This window comes from Cannabis sativa, chromosome 1, assembly GCF_029168945.1.
Source record: "Cannabis sativa cultivar Pink pepper isolate KNU-18-1 chromosome 1, ASM2916894v1, whole genome shotgun sequence".
NCBI classification, from domain to species: Eukaryota; Viridiplantae; Streptophyta; class Magnoliopsida; order Rosales; family Cannabaceae; genus Cannabis; species Cannabis sativa.
The window spans coordinates 67297044-67323738 of NC_083601.1; the positions used below are offsets into that span (position 1 = coordinate 67297044).

At 31.2% G+C, this 26695-nt stretch overlaps 1 protein-coding gene across 2 annotated transcripts; it reads left to right on the plus strand.

Annotated features, from left to right (window-relative positions):
• Positions 1-1213: 1213 nt before the first annotated feature.
• Positions 1214-14301, plus strand: LOC115705817 (probable RNA-dependent RNA polymerase 5). 2 transcript variants are annotated; one of them, XM_030633257.2, is made up of 20 exons: positions 1214-1327; positions 1480-1850; positions 6544-6682; positions 6770-6899; positions 7056-7133; positions 7821-8010; positions 8754-8952; positions 9038-9125; positions 9217-9357; positions 10118-10198; positions 10346-10417; positions 10673-10779; positions 11375-11523; positions 11613-11838; positions 12012-12237; positions 12408-12553; positions 13026-13188; positions 13356-13494; positions 13701-13867; positions 13947-14301. In XM_030633257.2, the coding sequence occupies exons 2-20, from the start codon at positions 1517-1519 to the stop codon at positions 14181-14183; spliced, it is 3012 nt and encodes a 1003-aa protein (XP_030489117.2). In that variant the 5' UTR covers positions 1214-1327; positions 1480-1516; the 3' UTR covers positions 14184-14301. The 2 variants fall into 2 exon arrangements, with proteins under 2 accessions (XP_030489117.2, XP_030489119.2); XM_030633259.2 differs by having other exon boundaries at positions 1222-1850.
• Positions 14302-26695: the final 12394 nt, after the last annotated feature.

The following is a 26695-nucleotide window of genomic DNA, read 5'->3' on the forward strand; positions in this document are numbered from 1 at the left end:
ATTATATTTTATACACGTGTGAAATAGACTGTTTGAACACTGCTTTCTCTATTGTAAATTATTTCGAATTTCTCAAAATTTTATAAAATATCTTAAATAACTATAATATACACAAATATGAAAAAAAAAATTGGACTAAAAATTTTTTAAATACCAAAATAGGTAGATGGCGCATCAGTGCATCCCTTTTAAAGAGGTGCATTGTAAAAACACACTTAGTTATAAATCATAAAAAAAATTGATAGTACATTCTTTTCAAAATGATGTTTTGATATACTTTTTATCTTTTTTGATGTATAAAAGAATGTTTTAGAGTATTACTTTATGATTATCTACGTTGTAATTTTTTTTAAGATTATTTATAAATTTTTAGAATATTTCGAATAGTTTATAGTGCTTAAATAAGAGTTCAAACAACTTTTTACTATACGTAAAAAAAAAAATAATTACATATAAAATAAAATATTGAAATTTTATTTTCAATACAGTAAATTATTTGAAATTTTTTCAAAATTATACTTCTAAATAATTAAAAAAAATTACTAAAAACAGTGTATTGGAATAATTTTCTTTTAGAGTATAGTATAGAATTAGAATTGATAGATTACAGACTAAATTATAGGTACAGATCAAATAGTTGATACAAATTAATGAAACACCACGTATCTAGTTCAAAAAAAAAAAAAAAAAGAACACCACGTATCAAAACAAATAATTTATTTTCATAATTAACCAAAAAAAAATAAAAATAAATAAAAAGCTAATTAGTAATTTTTTTTCCCAATTTTGACTTCTATTAAATCATGCCCTTAAATTTTTTTGGACGTTAAAAAAATTCTAATATGGATGAAAATTCAAATAACATGATTTAGTATATATTTAAGTTTGAGGGGCATGATTTGGTAAATATCAAAGTTTTGGAAACATGGTTTAGTACATAAAGAATCACTTAAACAGTAAAATTAAATGAATTAGTCCATGTTGGGAAAATGAAATTAAATGAAACAGTAAAGTTTAGGGGCATAGTTTAATACAAGTCAAAGTTGGGAAAAAAAAATTAGAATTTTTTGATTGAAATTAGACAAAAATTCTTAACATAATTTAGTATATGTAAAAAAAAATTACTAATTAACCTAAATAAAGTGGGGTTTTTATTTCTTATTTTTCAATTTTTTTTTTTTGAGTAATAAGAGTTGTCCCTTTCCTTTTTCCCGAACTATTACACTGAATTTCTGCGTACAACGAAAGACGAGACTGTGCTATCCCCAAATACTCTGACTCTGAGGTGACCAGAGAACTTTTAGGCACGCCTAACCAGAATTGCCACGTAAGCACAAGCGTACGGACACGGACGGAGTCGTACTCATTCCTTCAGCGTTATAAATTTGGGCGGGACTTGTAATAAAAATATTATGGTTCCCATATTTGATCTCTCTTTCTTCATTTCAATTTTCTCTGCTTTTCTCCCTTTTCTCTCAGATACACACTCACTACTACGAAAAGAGGAGTCGGCCACATGGGTGATCGCGCGGGATCAGTGCCTCTTCCTCGTTCGGTGGAGGAAATACTGGACAAGATTTGCTTCACTCAGCACCTGTTGAAGGCGGACGACTTGGCAAGGCAAAAGTTGGCTGCCGCCGGAGAAGAATTGGCACTTGAGAAGCTCAGGATACTAGCCACTAGAAAGGTTGATAACCTCTCTAAATACATTATGTTCATGTTCTCACAGTCTTTATCTCCTTCGCGTTCTCCTCCTTCCAAACGGAAACTTCTCCTTCCCTACGAACCTCATTCTCCGCCCTCTTCTTCTCCCAACACGCGCACGGTCCCGCTTTTCAAGAAAACGCGAGGTGAGTTGCTGAGTAATTGTGATTGATGTTATATTATATTGTTATAATATAAGATAGATTAAAATATTAAAATGAGACATATTATATATTAATATGAGATTAATGTATATAATATGATTGAGAGTTACATACATATAATAATATTCACATAAATTGTAACATTAGAGGTGGAGTTACTCATATTTTGTAACTTCCACATGATCACTAATTAAGTGTGTAAAGAGTGGTTACACAACTTAATTGTTTTGAAATTCAAAACCATAATTCAAATATAGTTGTTGGAGATTAAATTTTGTCATTTATAAAGTGTATAAGTGATATAAAATAAAGTGGCAATGGTTTGGAATGGTTTGAAGAGTTGTTTGCAAAAGCTGAAAAATTTGGTAACTAGTAACTAGTTACTGTTTTTTTCAGCTTTAATTGTTGAACGTTTTTTGCCTATAAGGATGGTTTTTAACAACTCTCATAACCTCCAAATTACCCATTTAATCTCATTTACACCCCATTAAGAAATGGTAACAACCCTTGGGTGTAGGTTATTTGAATTTCAAAATATGTGATCTTCAAACACTATAAATAGAGGTTTTTCTTTCACTTGAAAGGGACAATATTTTTTGTGAGTTTCTATCAAAGAGAGCACCTTGCTAGAAACTATAAGCTTGATAATTCCAGAAAGCTATTTCCATTTTCTTTCTTCCCTAAGTGCTTGTGGTAGGGGGAAATAAGCTTTTGGACAAAGGTGTAAAACCTTGTTCAAGTTTTGTGATTCCCCTACTTGACACTTGGTGTTAGTGTTGTTGAGATTGTTCTCACATCTATATATATACTACTATTTATATTGTATTTTATAATCTTCTCTTCATCTTATTTTTCTATAGTACTTATGTATGTTTTTTGTCTAGAGTTGTAACATTATTTTATCAATATTATTGTTCTTGTACTTTTCAATTTGAGTTGTATTTTGACTTTGGTCTTTCTATTGAAGCACCTATAAATTTCCAACAATCAAAAGCTTACCCATCCTACCTAGCTTCAATGGAAGGTGAGACCATCAAAATGATGAATCAAGACCTAGTGAGGTTGGATAGGTTTGATGGATCCAACTTTACTAGGTGGCAAGATAAAGTGAGGTTTCTCTTGACCACACTCAAGATAAGCATATTCTTGAGTCTACTTTGGAGCCTCTACCCGCTCAATCCGAGAAAGACACTCCCGAGATGGTGGAGAAGAGAAGGAAGAGAGAGGAGGACAATCTCCTATGTAGAGGTCATATTCTAAATGCCTTGTCTGATAGGCTATATGATCTCTACACTAATACTAATTCCGCGAAGGAGATTTGGAATGCTTTGGAAGCAAAATACAAGGCGGAAGAAGAAGGTACAAGAAAATTTTTAATTTCACAATATTTTGAATTTTCTTTTAGTGATGCTAAAGATCTTCTTCCTCAAATCCATGAGTTACAAATCATTGTGAACAAGTTAAAGGTTCTCAAGATTGAGCTTCCCGAGGGCATTCCAAGTTGGTGCAATTGGCAAAGTTGCCACCAACTTGGAAGGGCTATAGGAAAAGAATCCTCCATAAAAATGAGGATTATTCATTGGAAGAGATCCAAAAACATATCCGAATCGAAGAGGAATCGAGATTGAGAGATAAGGGAAATGTGAAAGAACCTAAAGATGAGGTTTCTAAGGCCAATGCGGTCTCAAACAAGCATCACAAAGGCAACAACAATAATAAAAGTGGTGGAAAATATTTGGGTCCAAGAAAAGACAATAGCCAATTCAAAGAAGTGAGAGGCCATTGTTTTGTGTGTGGAAAATTTGGGCACTACGCAAGAGATTGTAGGCATCGTAAGGATCTAATGAAAAATGAGATTAATACCATAGATGATGAGGAAGTGATTATGGCATAGTCATGCTTATATTATTTTGTGAGATGATTGTCTATGTATTGACATATTTAAATAATGCTTGTGAAGCTATAAATAAATAAAGTTCATTTCACTTTACTCTATGTGTTTGGTATATCATTTTGAGAATGAGAATTTTGTGTACAACAAATTTACAAATAATTCTATTAGTTTGAGTATATTGCATGTTAATATATATGTGAGATATATAATATATAGCATGTATATATTATATATGTTGAGCATGTAATACATGATATATATTTGTGATGAGAATATTTATTTATGAGATGCATATATAATATATATAGCATAAGATGCATACAATATATATATATATATATATCATGTGAAGATGATATAGATTATGATAAATTGATATGTATATTAAAGTGTATATGTTACATGTATGTGAGATATGTAACATATATAGTTGTGATAAACATTAATATTATGTATGTTATATATGAGATGATAGTATAACATACATTATTAGCATAAAGTTGTGGGAGTTACAATTTTTTGAATGAAAGTTATAGACATTATTATTGTATAATAATAATATATGTGTAACATATCATATTTAATGTATATGATAGTAATAGTGAAAATGTGGGGGTAAGACTCAAATAGTTAATCAAAATTTGTTCGATTGATTATGAGTACAAAGGTTATAAATTTTGACATGGTTGGTGTCAATGATAGTGTAAAGAAAATTGTTTGAAGAAAGAAATAAAATAGAGTCATATCTATTAAATGTGTGGAAGTGTGGGGATGACATCCAATATTTATCAAGTCAATTTAGTAAAAGAATGGATGCCATGTGAAATTTAGGCATGCTTGGTGCCTAAAATTTGAGTAAGACTTAGACATGTTTAGTGTCTAAAGTTAGTGCATAATTTTAATATGCTTGGTATTAAAATTTATAAGAAATAGAGTAAGTGTGAAAATTAATCTTATGTGATTTAATTTTCAAAGCTTAAGTATACTTAAGGAGAAAAGTGGTCATGTAAAAATGGTCACTAATTTTGGCTAGCAAGATTCGTTTGGAATCGAAAAGTGTGTGGTTATAACAAATCGCTTAATCTCCGTACAAGATTAAAGCATGAAATTTTGAGGGATGGGACCTAAACTCCCTTAGAGTTTTACTCATTGATGGTAACCTATCTTAACACTAGTAAAAATCTAGTCTTAAGTTCAATAGGTAATAACAAGTCAATAGAGTGAAAAAGTAGTACTCAACTTGTCCCATCTATGAAAGAGTACTAATGGTAAAATTTAGAGGGTTAAAAACCGAAAGGTTTTTTAATAGAATGATGTGTCTAAAGAGAATTTGTGAGACACTAATTTCTACCTATATGGACTAGAGGTGGTGCCTCTTATGAGAATTGGGAGTTATTCTCTAGAGAGTCTATGAAATGGATGTTGCACATGGCCATTAACGGTGCACAAGCGATCTAAAATGAAGTCTCAAGTGAACTCTAGCAAAGATGTGTGTGTTATCACCGGTTTGTATTAAAGGGATAGTGGTTCAATGTTACGCAACCAAAATTTCAACAAACTTTGTGGTAACTACACTAAGGTAAAATTCAAGTCGAAAGACATTTTACTTTATGCATCTAAGCAAGATCTCTATAAAAGTGTTTGATTTATTCAATCAAAGTGGGGGATATATAATATTTGATTGATTAAATAATGTTACAATGGTGTGTCACAAGTTTTAATCTAGTGGGGGAATGTTATATTATATTGTTATAATATAAGATAGATTAAAATATTAAAATGAGACATATTATATATTAATATGAGATTAATGTATATAATATGATTGAGAGTTACATACATATAATAATATTCACATAAATTGTAACATTAGAGGTGGAGTTACTCATATTTTGTAACTTCCACATGATCACTAATTAAGTGTGTAAAGAGTGGTTACACAACTTAATTGTTTTGAAATTCAAAACCATAATTCAAATATAGTTGTTGGAGATTAAATTTTGTCATTTATAAAGTGTATAAGTGATATAAAATAAAGTGGCAATGGTTTGGAATGGTTTGAAGAGTTGTTTGCAAAAGCTGAAAAATTTGGTAACTAGTAACTAGTTACTGTTTTTTTCAGCTTTAATTGTTGAACGTTTTTTGCCTATAAGGATGGTTTTTAACAACTCTCATAACCTCCAAATTACCCATTTAATCTCATTTACACCCCATTAAGAAATGGTAACAACCCTTGGGTGTAGGTTATTTGAATTTCAAAATATGTGATCTTCAAACACTATAAATAGAGGTTTTTCTTTCACTTGAAAGGGACAATATTTTTTGTGAGTTTCTATCAAAGAGAGCACCTTGCTAGAAACTATAAGCTTGATAATTCCAGAAAGCTATTTCCATTTTCTTTCTTCCCTAAGTGCTTGTGGTAGGGGGAAATAAGCTTTTGGACAAAGGTGTAAAACCTTGTTCAAGTTTTGTGATTCCCCTACTTGACACTTGGTGTTAGTGTTGTTGAGATTGTTCTCACATCTATATATATACTACTATTTATATTGTATTTTATAATCTTCTCTTCATCTTATTTTTCTATAGTACTTATGTATGTTTTTTGTCTAGAGTTGTAACATTATTTTATCAATATTATTGTTCTTGTACTTTTCAATTTGAGTTGTATTTTGACTTTGGTCTTTCTATTGAAGCACCTATAAATTTCCAACAATTGATTGTTTTCTCTTGTTTACTCTGTTTCAGTGATGTTACCGAACGGTGTCGTTTAATGTGGAACAGGTATTACCGGTCGCCCCATTCCTTGCTCCCTCAATTTAGAGACTGGGACTCCCTTACAAACTGAAGCAGAGGCAGCGTTAGAAGCTTTAGGGGAAATGGAGTTTAATAAGCAGTTCTTAATCTTAAACTACATTGCCGGGTATTAATCTAAAGTTTTTATTTATTATCATTTTCCAATTAATATTATTTATTTATTATTTTTCAATTTTTGTATAAATAACTACAGAAATGAGCTTCATAAGGTTACCACGGCTGAAGATATTAGGAGCCTGAATCAACTTACGATGGTGCGGTTTGAAGCAGAAGTATGGAGACTCTTTGGTCAAAGATACGTCAAAAAAGAAGATCGTCGCATGGTGAGTTATCATTTAATCAATAAAATTTAGTAGGACTAAGCTTAAGATTATTTTTTTGTTATATGTGTAACTGTGTTTATAATAGAGGGTATTTATTAGTCACCTTGTATTAGTTGTAATGCTTTTCCTGGTTTTCTTTTTTGGGGTGATATACAGTATGACGATTGGGATGTTAAAGGAAGAACGTATATCTATGATTGCTATGTTTCTACAGAAGGAAGTTACAGGTTCAAGGTTTGCTTTCTTTGCCTATACTAGCTTATTCCACTTGCACATACATGATCATATAGAATTAGGGACTTTTATTATAAGCGTAAAAGTATTTCTTAGAAAAGTTGTATCTTGATCATTTATCTTAGATTGTTTTTACTAATCTGTAATGTGTGATGATAATAAGGAAATTAAAGAAAATGTTTTATTTTGTCTTTCATGATTGTGAATTAATTTTCGAGAATTTCTCAAGTATTAGTGAAATTAAAAAAGACTATCAAATTTTTTGTGATGAAACCTTTTTTACAAGGATTAGTAAATGCACCAATCTCTGATCTAATATATGTGTTGTAGAGGCCTTTCTCTAATTTAGAAAACTTAAATAACTTGATTCAAAGTTCTGACTTATTCTATAAGATAACTTTTTATTTTCATGATTAAGAAGGCTTAGTCCTGCATTATTCACTTCAATGATGGGAAGAATGTCCTTAGTGTGGGATTTTAATGTGCAACAACTGCTTAACTTCGAAATATAGTAACATCATGAAAAACTTGATACAGTTGCTCGATTGTAAATTAAACTTATCCAATGACCTTGTATCTATACATTTATTCTAAACGGTATTTTCTGATGTCAAGCCCATGTTGGTATTATTGGTTTGCCACTTGAAAGACTATTGCAAATGCTGATGATTTTGACCTTTAATCCAGGGCCCCTTTTTAAGCAACACAAAAACTCACTTACAAAAGGTTCTAGGGGATGACAATATTTTGAGAGTAAAGTTTGCTGAGGAGCTAAGTGGAAATTCTGGTACTGATTTACGTGATCATTACTATGCCGGTTATAAGAAGATAGCAAGAGAAGGGATCTTAGTTGGTTTACGCCGGTATTGCTTTTTCGGTGAGCTTTGTGTGTTGGAGCTCTTTCTGTTTCAATATGTTATTTTTTTAATTTAAATTATTCATATCACTACTATAAGGGAACTGGCGAGATCATGTCAATGTTAGTTCAAGTTGAAGTTCTAATTGTTAAATTTTTTGTTACCATCACTACTTTTGTGTTCATTTATTTTTAGGGTGGGGGATCATGTACATAGTCAGCTTGTTAGTTTACTTAATGTCTGTTATACATGATTAAAAATCACAGTGATAAAAGTGTTTAGACCATATGGTTTATTTTTTTTAATCTTTTATATACAATTACGAAAATCACATACTCCCTTGCTATAATCATTTTTCTTGAAAAAGAATGTCTATGACACTTGTTTAGTCTATATTGGCATGTTTCTCAAATATATTGTCCTTCTCGTGTAGATTATTCAAAGAGTCTCTTAGGCTTCTAAAGATCTTGTGCTCTTGACCATTCTAGGATGCACCAAGAGATGTTAACATACATCCTTGTACTACTAGGCTTCATCCATATATGCCAATTTTTTTTTGGATCCATATATCCCAATTTAGTTTCGTTTAGGAAATCACAGTGGGGTAGAAAATCAGCTATTGCTTTTATCTTAGGAAGCTAAATCTGGCTAGTTATTCTCACTTTATTCAGCACATTTTTTTTTATCACAAAGAAAAATCTTTATTCAAGACATTATTTTCTTTGTATGTGGCATTTTAATCTGTATTGTTGACCTTTGACAGTTTTCAAAGATGGTGGAAATCAAGAGAAGAGGAAAAATCCAAATTCATCACCCGTGAAGTGTTTCTTTGTTCGCATCCATTCAGATGCACGAATTGATCAAAAGACACATTACTGTTTATCTAACAAAACAATTTCTGAAGCAAGAAAGCTATTTATGCATGCACACAAAGTGTCTAGTGTGGCCAATTATATGGCTAGGTATGTTGATTTCAATAGTTTCTTGTAAAAAGCTTCTTTTATGCACTTTTCAAGGCTAATTTGAACTTCCTTTTGGCAAATTCAGGTTTTCTCTTATTTTGTCAAAAACATACACATTAAATATTGACCTCTCTTCTGTAAATGTCAAAATAGTTCCAGATGTTCAGTGTGCAGTAAGCCATTAATTCTTCTTTCCAATTGAATTCATAGTTTTTTTTTAATTAATGCATATTCTCATTTATATGTTTTGTTAAAAAAATGCAGGATGAACATGGTAATCCTATGTCTAGAGATGGTAAAGCACTCATTCATACAGATGGAACAGGTTTCATATCAGAGGATTTGGCTGTGAAGTGTCCAAAAAATTTACATGAGGGGAGACTTCTCAAAAATGAGGATGCGGAGGTTTTTATCTTTACACTGTTTTTAAATCATACATGCAAGTAAATTAGTAAAAAGTGATGATAAGTAAGTGATCATATAACAAGTCTTTATCTTGGTGTCTTGTAAAAATTCTGATGTAGTAGTGATATGCCTATCAAATTTATCAACAATATTATATAGAATGATGTGCTCAACATAATTTTATCGTCATTACTTGTAGGTTTAGAAAATTCAATTTCATGATAAGGTATTTTTTGGTCATTTTGATAACTTATTTTCTCTCATAAATTGAAATTATTAATGTCATGCACTATCTTATCTAATCAAACGCAAGCATTCTCTTTATGAAAGATCCATTAAGAGCACAAAGAGAGACTAAAAGTAGCTTTAGTCTTTTGTAGGGCAATGTAAAACGCAAACCTTTCAAAAAAGAAGCTAAGTTTCAGTTTTTTTTTTTTTGAAAAAGAGATAGAGGTCACTTGTCTTAGACTGACCCCCACTTAAGTTTATTGATAAGTCTCACTTGTATTCATGATTGAAAACTAAAGTTAGGAATAAAATATATAATTTTACGTAAACATTAATCAGTTACTTTTGTATCACAGTTTGGGCATTTAAGAGTACCTAATTTTCATGAATTTTCATGAAGTAGAAGCCTTATCTGCTTTTCTACTTCATGAATTTTCATGAAACTGTAATATTGTTCTCATCCAGCTATATGGTGGTTAATTTGATCGATTCAATGCTGGAGATTCTTACTGTGTCTTATTTATGTTGTCAGATATTTCTTAATCTTAATCATGACGAGCATGGGGACAATGTTATGGAAACAAATGACCAAGAAATTGAGACACAAGAACCAGTATGTAGATGGGATTATGGCAATTGACTCTCTCTTTCACACTCTTAATGTGCTTCTCTTTTTGAGTAATGTTGAGGGTCATGAGTTGATATTTTGGCTTGGAATTCATCTAATTTCTGTTAATTGTCTTTCCCCTGCACTCTCTAGCCTATGTTGATGCAGATGCGCTTGTTTAACGAAGGCTACGCTATGAAAGGAACCCTTCTTGTGAACAAGAAGGTATGTTTTACATATTCGTATTCATGGAAATAATTCTGTAGTTATAAATAATATTGTAGCCTTACTATCAATACTTTGCTAAAGTTCAATGGTTGTTTGGTTTCTTTTCACTAGTAAATCAAAATGTGGAAAAAAAATATTTTTTTTTCCATTTCTGTTTCCTTGTTTGTTTGATGTTTATCATCTTCTTTTTGTTTATGTTATATTCTCCTGATATCTAAAATGAAGTTTTTTCTTCTATTTAAAATTTTGTAGCTTGAACCCAAAACAATTGAGGTTCGATGTTCGATGGTAAAAGTTGAGCAAGATACAGAACTTCAGAATATTCATACTAAGAACTCATTGGAAGTAATCGGAACAAGGTATCACCAAGACTATAACTTCAACATGTTTGTGTGAACTGCATTGTGTATGATCTCATGTTAAATTGTTCAATACCATCAACCGTATGCTGCATAATGTCATTTTCATTATTTTTAAAAAATTGTCTTTGTTTTAAAATGTTTTGATTGAGGTGTCTATCAAGGGTTGTTTTTATAACAACAAATCTTGTTTCCTTTGCTAAGAAATAGTATTACTCTTTTGCTTAATTACCATTTTGAATTAGAAACTTGTGAAATGAAATTTAAATATGTGTGTGTGCCTGTAGAACTAGTATAAACTAATCAAATTAAGTAACATTTTATGGTTTTCAACATTACGCATAGCAAAGCCGAGTAACCTTTGAACTATAACCTCTGTCAACCGTTATAAATGGAAGACAAGCAAAGTAGTAAAATACAATATAACATTGTTTTATATACATTACAACAGATGCATTTGCTCTCTTATTTTCTCTTAAAATGTAAGTTTATGATATGCTTTATCAATAGCTAAGGAAGATAAGATGGATCATGTGTACCAACTGATCTGATTTCTATGGTTTAATTTGAGATCTATTAACTTTTTTATGACCAGTAATCGACCAAAGAAAGCTTACTTGTCAAGGAATTTGATTGCACTTTTAAGCTACGGAGGGGTCCCAGATAAATTCTTCACTGGTTTACTTAGAAAGGCTTTGAAAGAAGCTCATGGTGCTTTCAGGAATAAGTCTGCTGCAATGAGAGGTCTTATACACACATATATATTATATGCATATACATATATCCACAAAAATAAGTGTTCTGGTTTCATTTATTTATTTCCAATATTTCAGTTGCTATGAACCATGGGGCCATGGACAAGGATTCAACAGTTGAAAGAATGATTTCTTGCGGTATTCCTCTTGAAGAGCCATATTTGCAACATCGACTATCTATACTTCTTAAGGAGCAAAAGATGAGCCTCAGAGGGGGAAAGCTTTGTGCTGATGACTGTTATTATTTAATGGGAACAGCCGATCCTACTGGCAAACTTAAAAGTGATGAAGTTTGCATTGTGCTGTAAGTTATATAAGACTTTCCATGTTACTACATATATCTATAGCATTAGCAGATTTTAGCTAGTTCATATTAATACGTTAAATCCCTAAATGTAGAGCGGTCGTGTTTGAAACAGTTATACGTACACTCATGTTTCCATATTAACTTTTGCTCTGTTGATAATATATGTTCAGTGACAATGGACAAGTTTCTGGAAAGGTTTTGGTGTATCGGAATCCTGGAGTTCACTTTGGTGATGTTCACGTTCTAAAGGCTACTTATGTGGAGGAACTGGAATCTTTTGTTGGAAATGCGAAGTATGCCATATTCTTTTCCAGAAATGGACCAAGGTCAATTGCTGATCAGATTGCAGGGGGAGATTTTGATGGAGATATGTATTGGATCTCACGAAATTCCGAGGTTTGGCATTTGCCTTTTAATTCTAAGCAGTAGTCTTATTTCACTAATCTAAAGTGGATCCAGTTTTGTTCTTCATAGTGTACACAAGTGAGACCACTACTTTGTTTATTAATTTCATAGAGTGAAATTTCAAGGCATTTATTGGTTGCTCATAATCATATTACCCCTAGCTATTGCAACATTTTAAGCCAAGTGAACCTTGGAGTCCGAATTCCTCGGTACGGAAGGTTGAAGGTAAAACACCTGAGGAGTTTGAAGAGGAAGAATTAGAGGACAAGCTTTTTGAATTGTTTTTGAAGACTAGATTTCAACCAAGGTATGCATTTGTTTGAATCATGTCATGTTAATGCAATTATTTTATATTTTCACTGTTTTTTCTGTGTGCTGGTTAATTTTAGAAATTCTACTGAAAATCTGCATTTATTTTCCATGAACAATCATAGATGATCACAATTAATTGATTATGTATTGTTTTCTTTTTAATCTAACAATTGAACGCCAATAAAGTTTTATTCTTTGTTAAATACCCAATCATTCTTACTATGTTCTTAATTAATGTAATGCACACAAAAATCCTACCTTTTCCATTTGAAACAACTTTTTCATGTCAATTTTTTTTCTCCGTTTTGCTGCTGGAGCAAGATATCAATGGTTGGTGTCTCAAACTTGTCCAAACTGATATTGATACATCTTAATCGATTTTCTTATTGTGTTCATCTATCATCTCGTCTCGTAAGAGGGTTATGATGATTCTAAATTCGGTGGTAGCCTTTTTTTTTAAAATTCAGTTATGCAATGGGAGAGGCAGCAGACAGCTTGACAGCATTAATGGATCGAGTTTTGACTCTGGGAGATGACTGTGCTGAAGAGAAAAACATTGTCAAGGACAAGATAAGCAAGTTAGTTGACATATATTATGATGCATTGGATGCCCCTAAGAAAGGAGCAAAGGTTAGCTTCTTACTTATTTGCTTATCATAGCATTTAGTGATTAATTTTGACCAAATGGAGATAAACATCTTTTCTCGTTGGTCATTGTTGACTGATATTTGCTCATTCAATCTATTCACATATTTTGTTTACACTTCCTTTTTCCTCTTAACTACGTTTTTTAACAGGTTGAGGTTCCAAAAGATCTGAAAACGAAAGTCTTTCCTCATTATATGGAAAAGAAAAATAGTTACAAGTCTACGTCCATCCTGGGAAAAATTTACGATGAGGTGATGGAATATCAAGCAGAGGATCATTCAAGCAAAGGTCTGTATGAATATTGCAATAGAAATAACTCAAATCCTTTCAAGATTGTGGTGGATCATTTCCTTATTATATTTTGTACTAGACTATGAGGTTACAAACTTACTGTCTGCATTTTCAATTTCTGTTGAGTGTGGTAATCAAATCACTCTTAATAAAGCTTTTTGGAAAAAGGAGTTACCAATCTTCATTACATTTCTGTCATGTAGAGATCTGGAAACTGGCTCATTTCGAAGTTGATGTCCCTCAAGACTGCTTAAACCGATGGAACTTGCACTACGAAGAATACAGGAAAGAAATGAATAATGCCATGACGATCGATGATCGTGATGTCAAAAACCAGACTTCAAATCAGATTAAAAGAAAGTATAAGATGGTAATTGTTTTCAACTATTAAATAAAGTTGCTTTTAGTCTTTCTGCCCTATTAACTAACTTATGCTATCCTTGCTTTAGATACTTTATGAGGCTGAAGAATTTGAAAACAGTAAAAGGAATATAGATGACATACACAATGAGGCACTAGCGATATACCATTTGATTTATGACTACGCCAAAAGTAAAGGTGGTGCCAGTTATTGTTCATTTGCATGGAACATAGCTGGTCCAGCTCTCTTCAACCTTCTCATCTCCAAACAAACTGGTGAGAGGGTCATTCATTGCCTTCCGTCTATTTTACGTGAGCTAATTTAATGATTAAATATGGGTAATTTCATTTTAAGTAGAAGTACTAATTATATAGGTGACTTGGTTGTATGATAATGTGTATGGTTTTTCCGTTTAAGCATGCCATGTCAATTCTCACGGGCCACTTATGTTTCAATGCTTCTAACTTCTCTTTCATTTGTCAAATCTAGTCCTAATTTTACTATGCAATTATCAAGATGCAATGTTTTAATATTCGAATTTAACCTCTAACTACCTAAACTAAACTAACCTCAAATGGCATCAGCGTATATTCTATTATCAATTCCCCAATCCCCATTTACCAATTTTGCTACAAAGTATATTCCGTTTGGATATAATAGGTCAATGATGATAGTATGAAATATGAATAATGAGTTGTGGCATTTATAAACTTTAGAATAAGGTTCCTCTTAAGGTAATTTGAATATTATAAAAATGTTAATAACAGATTTGGACCAAGTAATCCCTAGCCATTTTTTTCCCTGGCTTCTTTAAAGCAATGAGAATGTGATAAGAGAAGTTTGAAATACGAAGGTCTTTCTTTACTTCTCTCATATATCATACTACAACAAATATCCTAGAAGAACAATTTATTTTTTTGCCGAGCACTCCTAATAATTTCTCTATCTTTTACCATAAGATTTATTTTTTATTTTTTTTAAATTTTATCTCACATATTTATATTACACTATACATCAATTTCTCTATATTTTTTTACATATATTTTATTAATTAAAATAATAATAAAAAAAAGACAAAAAAGAGTAATGAAATAATAAAAAATAATTAAAAGAATGGGAGAAAAAGAAAAAATAATACATAATATTTTTAGCTCACCACTATTCATTTAACTACATGTAGCTAAAGGAATAGCTATGAGCTAGTTTAGCTCACCATTTACCTCACTTGTTAGAGGTGCAATTTTATCAAATTCTTTAAAATTTTAGCTAAGGTGCTATTTTAACTCATCTATTGAGAATGCTCTTAGGTCCCTAATTTTAAAATTTTGACATTGAAATCTATAAAACTCCAAATAGTTTGCATTGTGTCTTGAATTCATATCGATGAAAAATTAAAGTTATGAATCTAGTTATTTCAGTTATCCTTATTAATGTTTTTTTTTTAAGTGATGATAGATTATGAAAAATAACTTAACTCTTTTCAGATCATAAAGGTCCTAAACTATATGTCATCTATTACATCTTTTAGATAGATTAATATATAATTTTTATTAAGAAATAACCTAAAGGTCACACAGGCTATGTAAATACTCTCGTTTCACATTAAAACATATGTTTATTCAAGTAGAGCATTCTTAATATTCACTTTTCAAATTTCATATTAAGATTATAAATCATGTTAATGGTGATCAGTCAAGAACATGTATCAAAACAAATATGAACAAATTACAAGAAAGAAGAAATAACAAATCACATTCACTCGTGGAATAAATCATTCAACATTCATCATATCCTTAAATTGAGAAATTAGTTCATAACGTCAACATTCAAATTCATGTTTAAACTAGAAATAGAAATTAAGATAAAAAATTAAAAGGGAAGAGAAAAGAACTAGGTGGAGAACTCGATCGGATCACCACGCTTGCTCCAAGAGTCTTATTCTTTTGTTTCTAGGGTTATATTTCTCAATATTCTCTACAATTCGCAATCCCTTTCATTAAAATAGAGTTTTTCAGCCCAAAATTGAGAAAAGATGAAGTTGCCCTTGTCCTGTACCAAGCCGTCACCGCAACCACAAACAATCTAGTCGTGGCGACTTTAGTAAGTCAAAAATACCCATTCTGTCCATTTTTTAGTCGCAACCACAATACTTCTAGTCGCAACAACAACTTCCATGCATTGGCAGCCTTCAACAACTCTGGCCGACCAAAGGTGCAAGAATACACCAGCACTTATATTTTTCTCACAAGCTTTCTATCTTGCCTTCAACATGCCTACGACTCCAGATCAGTTCAATCTGCCCACGAAGATAGGGACTCTCCATCAACAAATAACAACCTTATTCTCTAGGGATTTAATTTGTATTTCAAATGTATGTTGTAACTTTCCTATTTTTCAGGGAGATCTCTATGCCCAGCTTTGTAAAACCTAATACTATATAAAGGGCATTAGTCATACGTGAAAAGGTATCTCTTCTTCATGTTCAGAACCTCAACCAGAGTCCTAAGCACAATACATGCAATCTTGCTCATAAGCTCTAAGTCTTCTCTCTTTTCACACTTCTCACTTGCAAACTTCATTATAATACTGAAGAGAGCCTAGCAAGTGCTTGGTATTATCTCAATAGTGAATACAACTAAAAGGGGAGTAGGTCATTACGTAAATAAAAGGGGCTGAACCTTTATAAAATATGTGTGTCTCTTTATATTTATTATCGTTCTACACGTAGCAGTCATAAGCTACGCTCCTAGTCAGACTCCGCATCGGTTGGCTAAATTGTTGGGTTTTATGCCCTAAATAAAACTCATTTCAATATAATCAGATTTACTTATTAATATAGATCAGAAATAACATTTAATGTTGCATGGTTCACATGATTTATTTCATGATTATATGTACATAATGTATAAATTCATCTGAAATCCTTTTCACATACTTGATCCTATTTATTGTGCTGTCAACACATTGGAAAGTAAACATGACTATGTGAATAAAGTTTCCTAGATTTATCAGACACAGAGTTTTACTGATATGATAATCTACAACAGAGTTTACTTGCATTTGGAGAAATGTTATGTTCTTTCCAGAGCATTGGTTAAAGTAAAGCTCAGGTTGGATGCATGGAGTATGCATCGGAAGGGACCGATATTGAACTTTGACTTAGATTTATTAAACTTACCGTAATATCTATTCAAGTCAATATCGCCTAGTTGATCCTAGATCAAATGATCTTAATCCTGTTATGATTAGGCTCGATCTCGAGAGGTTATTCGTGTTCTTTGATTTGTTAGTTAAGCCTACTTTTGGGTCAGGGTGATACGTACATTTTGGGAACACGGTAGTGCAATTGAGTGGGAGCGCTAACATAAATATGGAATCTATAGCTTCTATCTGGCGAATAGTAAGTAAAGGATGATCTCCTTCGAGCTTGACCAAACGAAAATAAATGGTGGAGATCTCATTTCACATAAGCTGAAATATCATTTATACGGGGTTAAGTGTTTTAAGGATTAAATACATTGTAGGGTGTAACGGTAATCTAATTCGTTTACAGTGTAGATCATTCATATAGAGGATCATTGATCAAATTAGGGTTATAACAATGGATAACTAATGATGTGTCTATATGGTGGAACATATAGAGCATTCTATATACTGAGAGTGCAATTCTAAGTTCTATGCGTGGATTCAACGAAGAATTAATAAGTTAGTGAATTTAGGTTATAAATTCTTGATTTGCTAATTGGAAGCTCGGTTATATAGACCCATGGTCCCCCCACTAGTTGAGATAATATTGCTTGTAAGACTCATGTAATTGGTTTTGATTAATCAATTATAATTCTCAAATTAGATTATGTCTATTTGTGAATTTTTCACTAAGTAAGGGCGAAATTGTAAAGAAAGAGTTTTAGGGGCATATTTATTAATTATGATACTTTGTATGGTTCAATTAATAAATATGATAAATGACAATATTATTTAATAATTATTTATAGTTATTAAATAATTAGAATTGGCATTTAAATGGTTGAATTTAAAAATTGGCGTTTTTGAGAAAATCAGATGCAGAAAAGATAAAACTGCAAAATTGCAAAAAGTGAGGCCCAAATCCACATTGCATGGCCGGGCACTTTTATAGGGATTATCCTCTTATATTTTCATTATTTTAATGCCAAATAATTCAAACCTAACCCTAGTGGAATGCTATAAATAGATAGTGAAGGCTTCGGGAAAATTACACTTTACTTCTGACTTTTCATTAAGAAAAACCTGAGCCTCTCTCTCTCTATTCTTGGCCGACCACTCTCTCTCTCTCTTCTTCCTTTCATTTTCGAAATTTCTTAGTGATTAGAGTAGTGCCCACACACAGCAAGTGATACCTCAATCATAGTGAGGAAGATCGTGAAGAAAGACTTTCAACACTAAAGAAGGAGAGAAAGAGATCCAGGTTCAGATATTGATAATGCTCTGCTACAGAAAGGAATCAAGGGCTAGAAATCTGAACGGAAGGAGTCAAATTATTCTGCTGCACCCAATGTAAGGTTTACTAAACTTTATATGTGTTTATTTCATCGTTTTAGAAAGTTCATATTTAGTGTGTTAATCAACATACTTGTCAGTAGATCTAAGATCCTGGTAAAATAATTTCCAACAACTGGCCTCAGAGCCATGGTAATTTATTTGCTTGCAAGAAATTTGGACTTTAAAACGATTGTTTGATGTTTTGGATGGTATCATGTTGTATTGAGTGTTATATGATGATTGATTGATGTTTGTGAATTTTCGTGAAAAATAATTGAATATCTGTTTTTGGAATTATTTTTATTGGATAGTATGGAAAAAATTAAGCAAGTTACCTTTTTACAGAACTTTATTTCGATTTAATTTGAATTAGTTATGATTTTTTGAAGTTTCGAAAAAATTTCGGGATTGAGCAACAGAGACACGCGCGCGGAAATCATGCAAATTCCTCCCTGCGCCGTGTCTCCTCGCCAAAGCCAGCCACCAGCGCGCGCGGACGTGTATGCACTGCATACCGTCCGTACAGCTCGCATTTTTTTTCGTTTTTCTTCATTTTTTTTCATGCTATTTCATGGATTTAACTTACGATTTTTTGTGTAGTTCTGTATTTATACATTTACTATTCCTAATTCAATTCTAATTATCATAATTAAATTAATTAATATTTTTTAAATTTAATTCATGATATTAGTGTAATTTGAATTTGAAAAATAGTAAATATCTATCTTTTTTGCTTAATTATCTATCTTATTTTTAAAATTTGATTATATCTTATCTTATTTTTAAATTTAAGGTCACATATTAAATTTTTTAAATTAATTTTTTTTAAATAATTTGACCTTATTTAAATTTAAAATAAGATAACTATAATCATGTAATTTTAAATAGATGTAAGATATTTTGCTAACTTTTAAATTTTGTTATTTTATTTATTTAAATTACATTTAAAATCTGAAAAAGATATTTATTTATCTTTTTTAATTTTTAATTTTTTATTTATAAAATAACCTTAAATTTTTAAAAAGTAGTTAGCAAATTTTGAAATGATATTTAGGTTAGTTGAAACCTAATTTTTCAAAATTGTAGGTTTAATTTTAAATATTTTTTTTATTAATTTCGAAATTTTTTAAAATTTTATTTTATTCTATTATTTTCAAAAATAATTTTTTTTTATTTTATTAATTTTTCGAAATTATTTATTTAAAATTAAATAAATCCTACATCCAACTATCGAGCTAACCTTGTTGCAGGAGTATGTGTTTTAGCTTGTTTGTAAGTTTTTAAAACCTATTATTGCTTGATTGCAAATAGCCATGGTTAACTTGTTGACAGATCCAATGATCTGATTTTAACTCATAGCTCCCTTGGTCAAGTAAATAATTTGTAACAGGTATATTTACAATCTTCTTTCATCTGTGTATGACCTAGCAACATGATAGGATCCATCCAAATTGTGTGCCTGTGTGAGCCTATGTGTTTAATTTTATTATAGATGCATATAGGTTGTTGTTGCTAAATAAAATATCATAGTTTTTGATAGATTTTATTTAGGCCCATTTACTTTTTGGGCCTATTCAATTAATAACAGTTGTTCATTTTAAGGTTAAATTCCTTTCTTTTGGGCCGTGTGTGAGAGTTGGGAGCCATAGTAGTGGGTACGACATATTGAACCCAGCACCCCCTCACATGAACCACCCCAATTGTGAAGGCCCATTTGCCTGATTTGAATAACTGTACTAGGTTAATTAAATTAGTTTAACCTAATAAAATTGATTAGCAACATAATCAATTTCATTTATTTTGAAATTAATTTAAGAAAACCATAGTTTAAAGAATTTTTTATTCTAAGCTAAACTATATGTATTTTCTTGTATTTAATTAAATATAGAATTATAACCATCTAGATTCTTTCTGAAGCTTAATTTAAATTTTTCATTAAATATTCCTATTTAAGTTGATATTTAGTTATCTATAACTAATCAACTTAAATCTGAATATCTTTTGGATTTAAAATTTCAAAATTAAGTTGAGGAATTTTAGGAATTGGTTATTAAGATTCTTTAGATATTTTTTAAATTGATATCTTTTCGAATATTAACTTAAAATGAAATATTTTCAAATTAAGTGGTTACAACTTAATTTTTGATATTTAATTAAATTTAAATTTGAAAATATTGAAGTTCTAGATTTTTTTTAATACAACTTAAATTAGATATTTTTTCAAATTTTGTGGAAAAGATACTTAGTCAAATAAGATATTTTCTAGATAGTTATTTCTAGACTACTTATTATTTCTAATATTAAATAGGAAAATATTATACATTGTGAAATTAATTATTTAAATAATTAATTTTGGTATAATTTATTTTAAGTATATTTTTCCTAGTATTAAACTAGAGATTAATAATTAAGCCTTCTCTACACTTAATTATTTATTTCTTGAATTTAATACATTTAATTAATTTGAAAAATTAAATATCTAAGTTGATTTTCATCATGATACTTAAATATTTCTTTTTCATGACACTTAATTAAATAGAAAATTATTTTTAGTTGAAATTTATTTTTCATCTAAATTTAAATAATTTTCAAAATATATTTTTTCTTTATTTTATTAATCAAATTTCGAAATTGCATTTCTTAAATGCTGGAATTTCGAATTTTATTTGAAAAATAGATTAAAGTTGTAAATGTTATAAATAGTATTAATTATGTAGATGTCCAAATTTTTTATTTATTACCATTAATGTAATCAACATTCCCTTTTTCTTAGTTTCCCTTTCTCTTAGTTTCTTAATATTTGACTCTTGTATGTGTATAAATAGGAGATCCTCTATTGGAATAAAACACTCAGAAAATTCTCATCTCTTCTCTATTTTCTTTCTCTAAATTATAATATTACATAATACTAATATTTCATAACACGTTATCAGCACGAGCCTCTAACCAAGGTATGACAATGTTTTTGTTATGTGATCTCGAATTGCTTCAAAGTCATGATACACTAAATATATATATGTATATATATACTCATCTAACTGAAACACATTCGAGTTAGCCATTTTTTTTAATGAATTAATATTTATACAATATATGTCTATGCTTATATATCTATATAGATGCTTATATATTATATATGTGTGTTGATTTGTTTATCATATTATATTGTTTAATCTTATTATCTTATTCTATATTGTACTATATTTTGTTGTATTTTTTTTTCCAAAATTTATGTATATGTCTAATAATTTACACTTTATATTGATATAGTTTTCTCCATGGCAAACCTTGCAAAACTTGATTTTGTAGCACTTGATATTTCTGGAAAAAACTATTTGTCATGGATTCTTGATGCTGAAATCCATTTAGATGCTATGGGTCTTGGAGACACCATCAAAGATCAAAATAATGAAACAAAACAAAATAAGGCCAATGCTATGATTTTCCTTCGCCATCATCTCCATGAGGGGTTAAAATCTGAATATTTAACCGTAAAAGATCCTCTTGTGCTTTGGCAAAATTTGAAAGAAAGATATGACCATCAAAAAATTGTCATATTGCCAAAGGCTAAGAATGATTGGTTGCACCTGAGGTTGCAAGATTTTAAATCAGTAAGTGATTATAACTCTGCAATGTTTAATATCACTTCTAAATTAATGTTGTGTGGAGAAAAAGTTACTGACTATGAAATGTTAGAAAAAACATATACTACTTTTCATGCCTCTAATGTGCTCCTGCAGCAGCAATATAGAGAGCGAAATTTTAAAAAATATTCAGAATTGATTTCATGTCTTCTAGTAGCTGAGCAGAATAATGAACTTTTGATGAAAAATCATGAATCTCGCCCAACTGGGTCTGCTCCATTCCCTGAAGTGAATGCTACAATTGCTGACAATCATAATCATAGTCGTAGTCGAGATCATAATCGAAGTAATAGACGTGGTCGTGACCGTAATCAAAGTCGCGGTCGTGGTCGCGATCGCGGTCGAAGCAATGTTTGGCATCGTAATGGTCAAAATAAAAATTCATATACTCCAATGAAAAGCACAACTACTGAGAACAAGGGAAAAGGTCCTCAAAATAATAATCATAGAAATTCTGAAAATTTATGTACCAGATGTGGAATAAAAGGACACTGGGCACGTGCCTGTCGTACGGCAAAACACCTTGCTGATCTTTATCAAGCATCTGTGAAAGGAAAGGAGAAAATAGAAGCAAATTTTGCCTATCAAGATGATGGTTTTCTCAAAGAGCCTTTGGATATTACGCACTTAGATGTTGCAGATTTTTTTAATGAATATCTCATTTATAACAACATGAATATCGATAATGGGGATGGGAATATCCACAATTAGTCACTTTTCTTTGTTTTTTTTTTATTATTATCATTTATTTACTTTAAGGTGTTTATTTTATTTGGCATGTTTATGTAATGAACTTTTATTATTTAAGCATTTATATTTTGAACTTATTATGTTTTTTTTTTGTTAATGAAGTAATGGACATTTGTCATTCTATACATAATTCTACAAATAACGGTGATGATATGTGTTTGGTGGATAGCGCAACCACTCATACAATACTTAGAAGTGATAAATATTTTTCAAATTTATCAAGAATGAAGGCAAATGTTAATACAATATCAGGCACTGCAAATTTAATTGAAGGCTCCGGAAGAGCCATTATATTGATGCCTAGAGGAACAAAAATTATTATAGATGATGCCTTATTATCCACCAAATAAAAAAGGAATCTGTTGAGTTTCAAAGATATACGTCGTAATGGATATCATATTGAGACAATAGATGAAAATAATTTTGAATATTTTTGCATTACATCTATTGTTTCAAGAAAAAAAAATTGCATATTAGAAAAATTACCTGGTTTGTCTTCAGGTTTGTACGTTACACGTATAAGTACAATAGAAACTCATGTTATTGTGAACGAGAAGTTCACAAACCAGAAAAATTTTATTTTTTATTTGGCATGACCGGTTAGGCCATCCCGGTTCAATTATGATGCATAGAATAATAGAGAACTCACATGGTCATCCATTGAAGAACCAAAAGATTCTTTTATCCAGTGAGTTCTCATGTGCTGCTTGTTCTCAAGGAAAGTTAATCATTAAGCCCTCACCGGTAAAGGTTGGAATTGAATCCCCTGGATTTCTTGAACGAATTCAGGGCGACATATGTGGGCCTATTTGTCCACCATGTGGACCATTCAGATATTTTATGGTATTGATAGATGCATCAACTAGATGGTCACATGTTTGTTTATTATCTACTCGTAATGTAGCATTTGCAAGATTGCTTGCTCAAATAATCCGATTACGAGCATAATTCCCAGACTATGCAATCAAGACAATCCGCCTTGATAATGCTGGTGAATTTACATCACAGGCTTTTAATGATTATTGTATGTCAATAGGGATAAATGTTGTTGCTCATGTACATACACAAAATGGTCTAGCAGAATCATTTATTAAGCACCTCCAATTAATCGCAAGACCATTACTTATGAGAACAAAACTCCCAATTATAGCTTGGGGACATGCTATTTTACATGCTGCGGCACTTGTACGCATTAGGCCAATATCATATCACAAATTCTCCCCACTACAATTGGCTTTTGGTCAGGAGCCAAATATTTCCCATCTAAGAATCTTTGGTTGTACAGTATATGTTCCGATTGCTCCACCACAACGAACAAAGATGGGTCCTCAAAGGAGGCTGGAAATATATGTTGGGTATGAATCTCCATCTATCATTAAATATCTCGAACCCACAACTGGAGATGTATTTACAGCACGTTTTGCTGATTGTCATTTTGATGAGACAAGTTTCCCAGCTTTAGGGGGAGGGGAAAAGAAACAGCTGGAAAAAGAAATTATATGGAATGCACAATCATTATCTCAATTTGATCCTCGTACAAATCAATGTGAACTTGAAGTTCAAAGAATAATTCATTTGCAAAATATTGCAAATCAATTACCAAATGCATTCACTGACCCAAAGAAAATTACAAAATCACATATTCCAGCTGAAAATGCTCCAATTCGAATTGAAGTCCCAGAAGAACAATTAATTAATGATTCTAAAGCACGTTTGAAACGTGGTAGACCAGTCGGTTCCAAAGATAAAAATCCTCGAAAAAGAAAGGGAGCAAATAATCAAGATGGCCCTAATGAAGAGGCTGAAAATTTCGAGGAAGATGTTGACATAAACAAATCTCTTGAAGAGATTCAGGTACCTGAAAATATTAGCAATAATGAGATCTCAATAAATTATGTCAATACAGGAAAAGAATGGAACCGACTCGAAGTAATTGTCGACAATATTTTTGCTTATAATGTAGCGCTAGAAATTATGAATGAAAACGAGGATCTTGAACCTAAATCTATCAAAGAATGTCAAAATAGAAAAGATTGGCCAAAATGGAAAGAAGCAATTCAAGCAGAATTGAATTCACTTGCTAAACGCAAAGTATTTGGACCTATAGTCCAAACAATTGAAGGTGTGAAACCCGTTGGATACAAATGGGTATGTTTACGTAAAAGAAATGAGAAAAATGAAGTTGTGAGATACAAAGCAAGACTTGTAGCTCAAGGTTTTTCTCAAAGGCCAGGTATTGATTATGAGGAGACATATTCTCCTGTGGCGGATGCAATAACATTAAGATATTTGGTTAGCCTGGCTGTGAGTGAAAAACTCGATAAGCGATTAATGGATGTAGTCACAACTTATTTATATGGATCACTAGATAGTGATATTTACATGAAGATCCCTGAAGGATTTAAGATGCCTGATGCATATAATTCAAGCAATCGAGAAATGTGCTCAATTAAATTACAAAGATCATTGTATGGATTAAAACAATCAGGACGCATGTGGTACAATCGACTTCGTGAATATTTATTAAAAGAAGGATATAAAAATGATCCTATTTGCCCATGTGTTTTTATAAAAAAGTTCAAGTCCTGAGTTTGTTATCATTGCTGTATATGTTGATGATTTGAATATTATTGGAACTCCTGAAAAACTTTTAGAAGCTGTGGAATATCTAAAGAAAGAGTTCGAAATGAAAGATTTAGGAAAAACAAAATTTTGTCTTGGTCTACAAATTGAGCATTTAAAATGTGGAATTTTCATTCATCAGTCAACTTATACTGAAAAGATTTTGAGACGGTTTTATATGGATAAATCACACCCATTGAGTAGCCCAATGGTAGTTAGGTCACTTGATGTACAAAAATATCCTTTTCGACCTAGAGAAGAACATGAAGAGCTCCTTGGTCCAGAAGTACCATATCTTAGTGCAATAGGAGCATTGATGTATCTTGCTAATTGTACAAGACCTGATATAGCTTTCTCTGTCAATTTATTAGCAAGATTTAGTTCTGCTCCAACATATAGACATTGGAAAGGGATTAAGCACATACTCCGCTATCTCCAGGGTACTATTGATAAAGGATTATTCTATTATAATAATTGTAGGTCACAACTTATTGGCTACGCAGATGCAGGATATTTATCTGATCCACATAAAGCCAGATCTCAAACTGGCTATTTGTTCACTTGCGGTGACATTGCTATATCCTGGCGATCAACAAAGCAAACTCTGGTGGCTACTTCCTCAAATCATGCTGAGATACTTGCAATTCACGAGGCAAGTCGAGAATGTGTTTGGTTAAGATCAATGACACAACATATTCGAGGAACATGTGGATTAACATCTAATAAAGAAGTACCAACAATTCTCTATGAAGATAATGCTGCTTGCATCGCTCAACTTAAAGGAGGGTACATTAAAGGAGACAGAACTAAACATATTTCACCAAAATTCTTCTTTACACACAATCTTCAAGAAAATGGTGATATCGATGTTCAACAAATTCGATCAAGCGATAATCTTGCAGACTTATTCACGAAGTCATTACCAACATCAACTTTTGAGAAGATGGTTCACAAGATTGGAATGCGTCGATTAAAGGATCTCCACGAATGCCAAATAGAGGGGGAGTAATTTCATACTGCACTCTTTTTTCCATGACCGAGTTTTGTCCCACTGGATTTTCTCGGCGAGGTTTTTAATGAGGCAGTTATTATGGACATCCAAGGGGGAGTGTTATAAATAGTATTAATTATGTGGATGTCCAAATCTTTTATTTATTACCATTAATGTAATCAACATTCCCTTTTCCTTAGTTTCCCTTTCTCTTAGTTTCTTAATATTTGACTCTTGTATGTGTATAAATAGGAGATCCCCTATTGGAATAAAACACTCAGAAAATTCTCATCTCTTCTCTATTTTCTT